Below are 11,439 nucleotides of genomic sequence, written 5' to 3' on the forward strand. Positions count from 1 at the left end.
CCTTCTTCAATTCAGAGATCCCTAAGGCTGTCCATACTCCATCTAACCTTTCTGCAGCCACCCCCTCGTCACCCTTCTCACCGAATCGTCACACCTCACCGTGCCATCACCCTTACCGCGTCGTAATTTCTATTTGCGGCGTTCTTTTTCATAACTCTGCCGTCGTGTCCATTATCCTCTCTGTTGCCACGTCTCTTACCTCGTCCACTTCTTTGTCCTTTGACTCGTCGTTGTGTCCCCCTATTGCGTTATTTCGAGAGAAGTCACCATCGTATCATTTAGACTTTTTGTATAAAATCTTGCAGTTTTTGTATAAGATAGATACTTACAACTCTATTCATATGGAAATTAATAATTAGTTAGAACTATTATGTAGATGGGGAATGAGGTCCCCGCGGGGAATGAGGCCCCATGGGGAATGGGGATGGAGAGCAATATTCCCCCACGGCGGGGAATGGGGCGGGGATGGGGAGCAGGGAGGCATCCCCCGCCCCCGCCCTACCCCATTGACATCCCTAGACATGGCTATACAGACCTGAATAAAATTTTAAAGCTACATAAATATCAAGTCCAAAAAAAAAAAAGCTACATAAATATGACCACAAAAAAAAGAGTTACATAAATACTCCAAATAGTCCCTGTCCCCCCACCCCCCAAAAAAAAGGTTACATAAATAAAATATCATTGCATGTAGGGAAAGGATTGTTATCATATAAATATATTAGTAGTTTAGTAGTTGTATTTTCAAATGACCTCAAATGAGATCTAACTAATTTATTTACCCTTAATATTGTTTACATTTTTTAAATACATAATATATAATTTTTTTTAATATTAATTGTTTCCAAACATAGATAGGGCCAGTCATTAGTTTGAATTAGCTTTTTTCGCTAACGTGCCATCTTTTTTAAAATTTATTATCAAAATACCACTCTTTTAAAACTAATTATCTAAATACCACTATTTTGCTAAAATGATAACTGATTTGTTATTTTATTTTTAATTACAATCAATTATAATAATATAAAAAAAGTGGCACATAGGTAATTAGATTCAAAAGAGTGATATCTTAGGATTAAGTTTCCGAAAAAGTAGTTCATTGGTTAAAAAGCGGTCTGAATCAAATTGTGCAAATTAGCCTGTACTAAAATAGCATACAAGTATACAACTTTAGTGCAAATAGCACAAACAATTTATTTGTAATAATAGTAACTCTACAATGGAGATATATCAATATCATCAGAGGCAAGAGTGGTTTCCTCGGGTGAAATTCCAGAAATTAATCTCAGCAAAAGCTGTTTCTGAAATGAACATGATCATTAATATTTCTTACCAGACTCTATTCACATTTGCAGTCCGGAATGTCCTATCTGTACAATTTTTCTTCTTAATTTTTTTTCCCTTTGCTGTTTTTCTTTTGAATCAAATTAAGTATTCATAATACATTAAAAATAGTGCATCAGGGTAATCTTTAGGTAGGCTATTGATATAAAGATGGAAGCGCAGCAAGTCCTCTTTTGAAACAGTTTCAGCATCAACAACATCCTCATTGCAGGTCAGAACCCATAGATCCTCAGAGTTAACTCTCCTCAAGCTGCCGCGGCAAAACGGGCATGACTCGGACCGCGTGTTCCTGCAGGTTGGGAAGCTCAGCATCCCCGTTACAAATGACAAAGACAAACCAAATTGTGCACATAATCTGTTAAGCAAGGTTATCAGACTCGAGAATTCAGCAAACTTGTAGAGTTCAAGTTTAGGTAAATGCGAATCCTAAAACTCTACGAGTTAACTCGAGAATTTGATAACCTTAGTGTTAAGGGTGAATAACCGAGTTATTACCACTTGCGGTAGCATTTGATACACATGGCATGACAGCAATTAGGCAAAACCATTTTGGTGCATGGCTCTAAGCAAATTCCACATTCATCTTCTCTTTCCAAATCAACATTGATCAGTTTCCTATCACCTTCAATAATCTTGTTGCCATTGTTGCAAGAGTGTCCTTCCTTACAAATCTCCAACTTATCCAAGCTTCCATGGAGCCGCTGGAGAGACGGCAGAATAACGGCTAAAGTTCAATTTCCAACCACAAAAAAGATCAATAAGAAATAGTTAATAAAGGCAGCCATACACTCTTTTTTATTTTTTTCTCTTTTGGTGGGTGAAATGAATAAATAAAAGAGAAAAAGGTACTTTTTTGCAAGTCAAAGGTTCACGCACCATAAAAGTCTCTTATGGTTGCCTTCCTTGCATGAGAAGTTATGCTTGATCTACCATCATTATGAACCTTTGGTACAGTAAAAGAAAAAAGCACCACCAATAACAACAGCAGGAAAACACATGTATCAATTATTAGCATTTGACACACACATACCAAAACAAAAGATAAAGATAAAAGTTCTAAACCAAATTTCAAGGAACTCACTTTGTACACAAGTATGTGGAACAAGTTGAGATAACTGTGTAGAAAGCATGTGCAAGAACAATCCATCCATTGCAAGAACAACAGAAGGAGAGGAGCCAAGTGATTGTAAACCAATTTCATTTGGAGAAGAGTCCCACCTTTGGCTCTTGGAATTGCAGCAGCCCTATATATATAGAGAGAGAAGGCACAGAACCACACAACTGAAATTCAGTAAAAGGGGCACAACACAAACAACCATAACCCCCCAAGAGCCACGAACTGTTTATTCCTTAATTAGATAGTCACCGAATTCATACTTAATTAACAAACAAAAACAAGTGGATTCTTATCAAGTGAGGATGATGATGATTCATTTTATTTTCCAAACCCTTTGATAGAAGTAAATAATTTTGTCGCTACCAACAAAACCCAGTTTTAATTTGTCTCAAAACAAGCAAAAAGAAAGTAATCTAGCAATGAAAAAGAAAGAAACTTTAGAGGAAATGAAACAGAAACTCACAAAGCATTGGCGTGCTGTATATCAGCCTCAAGCAGTTTGAGGGAATCCTGGTAAGGCAACCGAGAAAGCTGGTACGGCACCACTTCCATCCTTTGACAAAAAGCTGAAAAAGGGTTCACAGAGAAGACCAAATTGGAATTCTTCACTTCCTTCTTCTCTCTCTGCAACCCTCAAAAAAGCAGTTTTTTTTTTTTCCCTCCCTATTTTCTTTTTATCTGTTTTTTTGTGAGCCGTTGATTGTGAACTTCTGACTATCGTGAGGGCCACTGATAGGAGATGAGGTAAAGAGAAGAACTTTGGTCGGTATTCAAGCTTGGGTGGTGGTGATGATGGTGATGGTGGTGGTTCTTCTGTGAAAGAGTTTATGCGGTGGTGGGGTGGGTGAGAGAGAAGAGTGAAAGAAAGGAATAATAATGGGACAATAAGGAATGAAATGTGTTGTGTTGTGTTGTGTTGCGTTTCGTTCTTTCCTAAGAGAGGGAGAGAGTCTATGACTATATGTCATGTGTTATTGTGTATGTCTCTTATGTGGATTGTGGAATGATGACTCATGAGGATGGTGATGATGACACACACATATCAACTTGCCCTTCATTCATTAAGCAAAGTATTACTATTTTCCTAATCCTCACCAAATATTAAGTCATTAGTGGTTAATTTGAGATATCGTATTTAATTTTTACTAGAGTGAGACTCGCACTGTGAAGGAAATGATAAATTAATAATAGTATATAATATATTTTAATAAATATTATATTTTTTAAAAATTAATTAAAAATATATATAAATTAATATTAAATTTGATGTATTTTTTATTTAAATATTTTATAATACAAAAGTTTTTTTATGTTAAAATTTTATAAAATTATATCTTTATATATTATTTTTATTTTTATTTTTATTTTAATTTTAATTGACGAATTTTATCTTTTTATGTGGTGATTATTTTTTTTTATTTTTAATTGTTATTAGAGTGGTTTCTTTTTTCTTCCTATTATATATTTTGTGAATATATATTTTTTTGAATTGTTGACTTATATGTATTTTTTATTGTCTATTTTGTTCCATTTTTGTATATATGTCGTTCTTCGTTTTTTTTTTTTTAAATAAAATAGCTTAACACAATAAGGTGGAGTAATAAAAAAGTACAAAATACAACGTACAAATAATAGTCTTAAAAATCAAAAAACAATAAATTCAACCCATAATTATTTTTGTCATTGTCAACAACAAACATTAATTCAACACTATTTCACTCTGTGCAACTCATAAAATAACCTTTCAATAACATTCGTCACTCCTACTTTTTAATTCTCAAATATTTTATTATTTCTTTTCATTCATGTATTTTAGATAATAGAAAAAAAATTCAATTAACCACCTTTTTTCATTTTTTCTTTCTTGCAGGCACTCCTGACCAACTCTCAAAATGTTGCTTAAATATTCTTTGTCGAAATATATATCTTAAATTTATTAGTTTTTCTTTAATCTCTTGAGTGGTATATCATATAGGTCTAATAATATTAGTATTGGTGAAATTTATTTTTATAATCAATTAAGAATAAAAATGAACAATATAAATGATATTTTGAATAATTAAATTTTTTATAGTATTATCTATTTTATTTGTTTTAATAGGAGTTGAGTTTTAGTATTTTTTATTGGGACAAATATCTTGATAACAGTATATTGGTGAGTATCTTTTTTAAAGTTAAAATCATTTACTTTGACTTTAAATATTAGCGTGAGATTGTATAAATTTTTCAGACTTTTTTACTAATATAAAATAAGAAAGATTTAAAATTATCAGAATTTCCTAAATCAATTTCTTGGTACGTGAATATCATTTTCTTATTATTATATAAATCGTTTCAGGACTTTGTTGTTAGGTTTACTAGTAAAATATCGCATGTTGAGACGATTTATGCTTGAATTTAATAATCCAAAAGCATGTAAATTGTCTTAGAATATTGTATTTTAATAGATAGATGACTATAAATCGTCCGAGGGTGAGAGAGTAACGAGTAAAAATTGGAAACGCAGAACCCTAGGACGATTTATATCTTGCTCTAATCCTCAAAATTTGGGACGATTTATGCTTTAAATAACCATCAAGACTCGGAAATGATATATGTGTGACACAAAACTATCTCTTCCAAATCACTTTATGTCAGTATATACCATACTCATTTATTTATAAATTTATTGACTTCATAAATCATCCCAGGATCATTAGGTTTGTCACACACACATAAATTGTCTCATGGTCTTGATGGTTATTTAAGGAATAAATCATTCCAAGTTGTTGAGAGTTAGAACAAGACATAAATCCCAATTTTGTGTTTTCAACTTTTATACGTTACTCTCTCCACTAAAATATAGTCAACTACCAAAATACAGTATTCTAGGATGATTTACATATTCTTGGATTACCAAGTTCAAGCATGAATTGTTTCAGTCTACGATGTTTTAATAGTTAACTTAAACTATAAAGTCTTAGAACGAATTATATAATAATAAAAAAAGGATATTCACATAGTAGAAACTGATTTAGGGGATTCTAGTAGTTTTGAATCCTCCTTATTTTATATAAGTAAAAAAATTAATTTTTTATTTTGGATGGTGCTTCATTGTCATTGTTGTCTTGGAATATTATTAGATTTAAGGCAGTTGTATCCAATTATTTTTTTTTTAATTTTTCTAGCACAAAAAATACTGTAAAAATCTTTAATTTAATTTTAAATCTATAATAATTATTGAATTAGTAATTTATAATTTGATAAAAAAATTTATGATAAGTATAATTTGATGAAATTTTTTTATAATTTGTATTTGTAATCATTTTTTATTTTATAGCACAAAAACTTTATTTTTTTATATATTTTGTGAAATTTTTTTTGACATTTATTTGTTAAACTTCTTTTAGGGCGCCAACTTTATTTTTTGAGTTCTCTCTTTACAGTAAAAAAAAAATCTTTTAGTACATATAATTTTTTAATGACATCTACAATAATAAGAATAAAAATTTTTAGAATATTTATTATGTGTATGTATATATTGAATAAATTATTTTTAATAAGAATAATTTAAATAATGTAAAAATATCTACTAATATTTTTTTAGCACATTCTATCAGATAATATCTCCAGTAATACAAATTTAAAATAGTGTTAAAATATAATCAAAACTAATTCTTTGATTTTGTTCTCAACTATTGTGAGTAAAAAAATATTTTCATTGTACTCTTAATTGGTCTATAAAAATTATTTGCATATTTTATTTTTAAAATTTTGTAGTGTTGGGAATAAGGAGTATGACTACAATCCAATCAATCATGTATCAAATAATTTGTTATTGTTATTATATTAAAATGTTAATATAATAAGGTCCTTGATTAAATTTAGAGATTTATCATTGTGATAGTGATCATAATATTGAGAGATAAATCTTTTATAATTTAATCTAAATTATTTTTTGTCATAGGATTATTAAAAAAAGGACATTAATAATCCGGAAAGATCAATATATATATATATATATATATATAACGGTCTTCATTGGATGAAGATTAATAGATCTCATTTATTAAATTATATATATAGGTGGTGCATATAGAGATATGACCATTGAACTGACTCACTTTGAGAATTTCTAATGGTTATAATTATTGCATATTTGTCAATAGGATATTCTCAAGATGAACATAGTAATATAGTTTCCTTTTGACCTGCGACTGTCATAGTAATTAACAATGTATTTATTATACTTTGATTCCGGACACCTAATACCCTAGGGTGCTAGTTAAATGGATATTGGGTATAATTTAAATACTTGTAGAATTAATGATTAGTTAATAAGGAATCCGTCAACTCTCGGTAAAGAGTTTGAGCTCTATGATTATAATGAATGAGATGAATAAAACCTTGGCCAAGGGATTGAATGAATGAAGAAATGAGTTTCTTAGGTCATTCACAGTTCATTATAATAATGGTAACAAGTTAGAGTTTGACAATTAAATCATACTCTAAAGGTTAACCAAGAGCTGGAAAGATGGAAGGAATTATACTTTGTTCTTCTCAGGTTCTTAGTAAAAATATATTACTTCATACTATCGGGTCGTTAAGGAGTGTTGCTAGACGCCAACCTTGATTAATAAATTTAGTATGACTAATTTACTACCCGCTTAGTATTGAACCTATGGGGTCACACACTAACGAGTGTTCTAATATTTGCTATTAAAATTATTTAATTATTATTTTAATTTGATCAAATAAATAATTATATTAATTCAAATGAAATATTATTATATTCTTTGCTAGTACCAAGAATATAATAATAATATGATAATTGAGAATATTAAATCAGATTTGAGAATAATAAGTTATTTTATTTTTTAATTTGGATGAGATCCTAACTGATTCTGTTTCAAATTGAGTTATGATATGATTTATAAATTTGATGGATTCAGATTTAGAATTTCAAGATATGATTTAAATTTGAATTGAGATTCAATTTTAAAATTAATAACAAATCTCATACTATATATATATAAATGCCAAGAGTAGAAGAAAGGTGAGAGAATAACAAGCGTTTTATTCCTTTACCTCTACACACATAAACGTATGTGAGCCTGATTCTTGGAGAAGAATTTTATGGCGTGCAAAGAGTTGCAAGAGGTTTCTCAATTTAGATCAGATCCATTGGTCAAAGAGTTGACAGCAAATGTTGGTCTCAGTGTGGATACGCATAGCGCATTCGTACCATCGAAGGAGAAAAAGATTTTTTACTAGCGTACTCAGGTATTTAGATCTGATATATACATCTATGTATTATTTCTAGAATAAAATTTAAGCACAAAATAGATCTTTAGGATTACTTTCTTTTCTTCCGCTGCGTATTATGAACACATGGTAATCCTTCATATAGTATAGATATTTTTTTGTAAGAAATATTTGAATTTATTCATCATATTTTTCTTTACAATTATATGAAGAGGTATTTTCTGCGGTGTTAGTAAATTATAGTTAAAAATTAGTAAAAAAAAAGAATTTGGATCCTCTAAAGTTTGAATTTCACTTTAGAAAGTAAATATGATCTCTCACCATTGATTTCATAGGTGGGACCAATAATAAATATGAAAGAGAAACTATTCAATGACAGAAGATCACACTTTACTCTCTAAAGTGAAATTCAAACTTTAGAGGATATAAATCCGTAAAAAAATGGTTAACATTTAATTTTTGTATCATATTTTTTCTTACCGTTATATCAAGAGGGTATTTCCTGTGGTGTTAGTAAATTATAGTTAAAAATTTGTGAATAAAATTGTTGACGGTTAATTTGTTTAGTTATTACAAAAGCAATTATCAATAACATATTAAAATAAATATAATTATAAGAATTTTAAAAAATAATTATATGTAAAGTATTACAAAATAATAAAAAAGATATAAATAGTAAAAGTAATAAGAGTATTTTTTTAAATTTGTTTTAAAAATGCAATAAATATTTTTATTTTATACCTAATCATCTAATAGAATTATTTTTAAGTAGATAGGCTCCTCTTTATTTATTGGTGTAAATATTTTTTATAGACGAACTACGAATTTGTGAAATGAAGTAATAGTGATAAGAGTCTTATATATGATATATAAGTAGGTCAAAATAATATAAAATTTGAATATTTTTTAATTTAAAATTTGATATGATAATATTATTATTATGACACTTTTAATAAGATATTTATTATATTCGATTAGTGCTTTATATTTTTATTGAATAATAATATGTAATAATTTACTTAATTATGAGATTTATGGTTTTAATTTTTTTAAATATTTTATTAAAAAGTAATCAGCTAATTTTTAAATTTTGCCAAATTATTAAAATTGATAATATGGTATTATTAAAAAAAAGACATGACCTAAATTCAATATATATAAAAAAAATAGTATCAACTTTATATAATAAAAATAAATAGATAAATAGATAGATAGATTATTCTTCTATTGAAATATCTTTTGAGAAGAATTTTTATTTTGATATATATTAGAAACAAGAAATTTTGCCAAAATGTTGTTGCGAGAGTGTTACACTTTACCTTTGAATGAAAAAAAAACCACACCATTTTAGGCTCAATCATGGTATATATGCATTAAAATTAATTATTAATATAAAATATATATTAAAAAATAAAATATATATTAAACATAAATTAAATAATATATATTTATATATAAATACATAATAATTAATTTTAATAATTAATTTAATATACACATAATATTTTTATTTAAGTGATTCAATTATAACCATAACTTTTTAGCAATATTTTTAGATTTAAGAGTTTTGCGAACTTATATCCTAAGAATATGTTAAACATATCATAAAAAAATATTTTATAAAAATTATTATAAAAATTAATTTTTTTTTTACATTTTTAATGTATTAAATACATAAAAAATATTAAAAAAAATTGTATTATTTTATTTTAAATATATTTTTAGAATATAAATTAGTTAAATTCTAAATTTAATACGACTTAACATCATATGAGTATTGGGATTGAAAGTAATTAAAATTTGTACGTTTTAAAATAATTGTCGTTTGACTTTTTTAATATATTAAAATTAATATATTATATATAAGTATATTAATTTTTTTATGTATTAAATAAGTAAAAAAAAACCATTATTTTGTAAAATATAAAGAGTATTTATATTTGTGTTTTCCAATAATTGATGAATTCAACTTTTTTTTTTGGGGGTATCTCCTTCTTTAACTAAGAAATCATTTCTCTTTAAATAGTATCCACTTGTTTGTTGATTATATATTATGGCTGTTTTCGTTACAATTGTTTTTTGTCCTTATTGCTTTCTCTCTCTCTCTCCTCTCATCATTATGCGCCTGTTGCTAAGATGACTAATTAGGTTTCCATGGAAACACAAGGTATTAGTAGGTTTGCTCATTATCAACCGCCAATACTAGCCTTTTTCTTTTCAAAAAAATTCTCCTTGGATTATTATATTGTAATATACTAATATATTCTTCCCATCAATTCAACCGAATAATTTTCTCATATAAAATGTATAATGAATGCCATTTGACTTTATCAATAATGTTTCAGAATCATGCCTTAAAAATAACGTGTTAATGTATTTATCCCAATTATATATAAAAAAAAAACATTACAAATATAAAGGTAATTCACGCTATTAAAATAAATAAAAATTAATATTACATAAATATCTTAAATTAGAATTATTTATATATTTTATCTTGAATAATTTTATATAAATCAAATAAATTCAATTCAATTCATATTAAATATAACTTGAATGAATTAAATTTAGATTACTAAAATACATAATAATTATATATAAATCAAATTAATTAAATTTAATTTAGTAAGATGTCAAATTACATTCGAATTAAAGTTTGATAAATCCAAGCAAATACACTCCATTTATCATGTGATGTGATGTAGCATAATTGTAAAGATAAATAGAAACAAATACTTTCAATTTACCATGTGATGTGATGTAGTATATTTGTGAATGTCAATAAAATGAGTTTTTACAAATTTCAACTGCACTAATTTCATTCACTGGCTGCACTTGTTTTTGGACAAAATCGATTTAGATAACTCATTATGCTAGCAAGTTTGCCAATGTTAGAAGGAATTAAATGGAGTCAATTAAGCTAGCAATAAGATGCTGCTCACGTGGCACATTAGATTAGATAATTGTTCAAAAGATTAGAGATTGAAGAAATGTTACACATGTATGTATTTTTTTTTGTTGTTCTTTAAATTATGTAGCTTATCCTAATCCCCCTATGTTGTACAGAAGAAAACACAACTATGTTATCACCTGTTTGAAGCAAATTAGATTAAATATTCGAATAAAGGAACATTAATTATTATCATCATTAGCATTGAATTATAATGGACTCATACATAGTTACGTGTAGGTACAGGAAAGGTGCTCAAACAATCCATCAAAGTAGGGCAAAATCTTAATCTATCCTAAGAAGATTCTGGATCACAAATATGATTTCTCCATGTTATATTCGTTGCTGTTTCAATTTTCAAACAGTGATTAATGTTGTCAATTATTCGTCGTCAGAAAAAAGAAAAAAGAAAAAGGAGTTAGTTATAGGGCTTCAATAAGTTGAGACAACACGACACCACAAGGGTCCAAGTCCAACCCAACACAACACACAGGTTGGTTTGGTGAGGCCATAAAGTTTGTTTCTTGCAACTTGCAAGTGAGATTTTAGTTGATTTACTAAATATGTTGTTTGTTAGGGTTTGTTTGGGTGAGCTTCTAATAAAAGATCTTTTTTTGAGTTATTTTTTTTAAAAGATCTTACGAAGAAATAAAAGTAATTTTATGTTTAGATATCTTATGCAAAAAGATTTTTTTATTTATTAATTATGTTTGGGTATAACAATATAAAAGTACTTTTTTGTTTATTTATTACATGAAAAACATTTTTTTTCTAAGAAAAAAAG

General features: G+C 27.4%; 1 protein-coding gene across 1 annotated transcript; it reads right to left on the minus strand.

Moving 5' to 3' along the window:
* Positions 1–1,161: 1,161 nt before the first annotated feature.
* Positions 1,162–3,476, minus strand: LOC112734801 (E3 ubiquitin-protein ligase AIRP2). The gene is made up of 5 exons (XM_025784265.3): positions 2,925–3,476; positions 2,426–2,588; positions 2,221–2,287; positions 1,840–2,068; positions 1,162–1,633 (listed from the first exon to the last, which is right to left on the minus strand). The coding sequence occupies exons 1-5, from the start codon at positions 3,011–3,013 to the stop codon at positions 1,423–1,425; spliced, it is 759 nt and encodes a 252-aa protein (XP_025640050.1). The 5' UTR covers positions 3,014–3,476; the 3' UTR covers positions 1,162–1,422.
* Positions 3,477–11,439: the final 7,963 nt, after the last annotated feature.

The sequence above is a fragment of the Arachis hypogaea genome, chromosome 3, assembly GCF_003086295.3.
Source record: "Arachis hypogaea cultivar Tifrunner chromosome 3, arahy.Tifrunner.gnm2.J5K5, whole genome shotgun sequence".
NCBI lineage: Eukaryota > Viridiplantae > Streptophyta > Magnoliopsida > Fabales > Fabaceae > Arachis > Arachis hypogaea.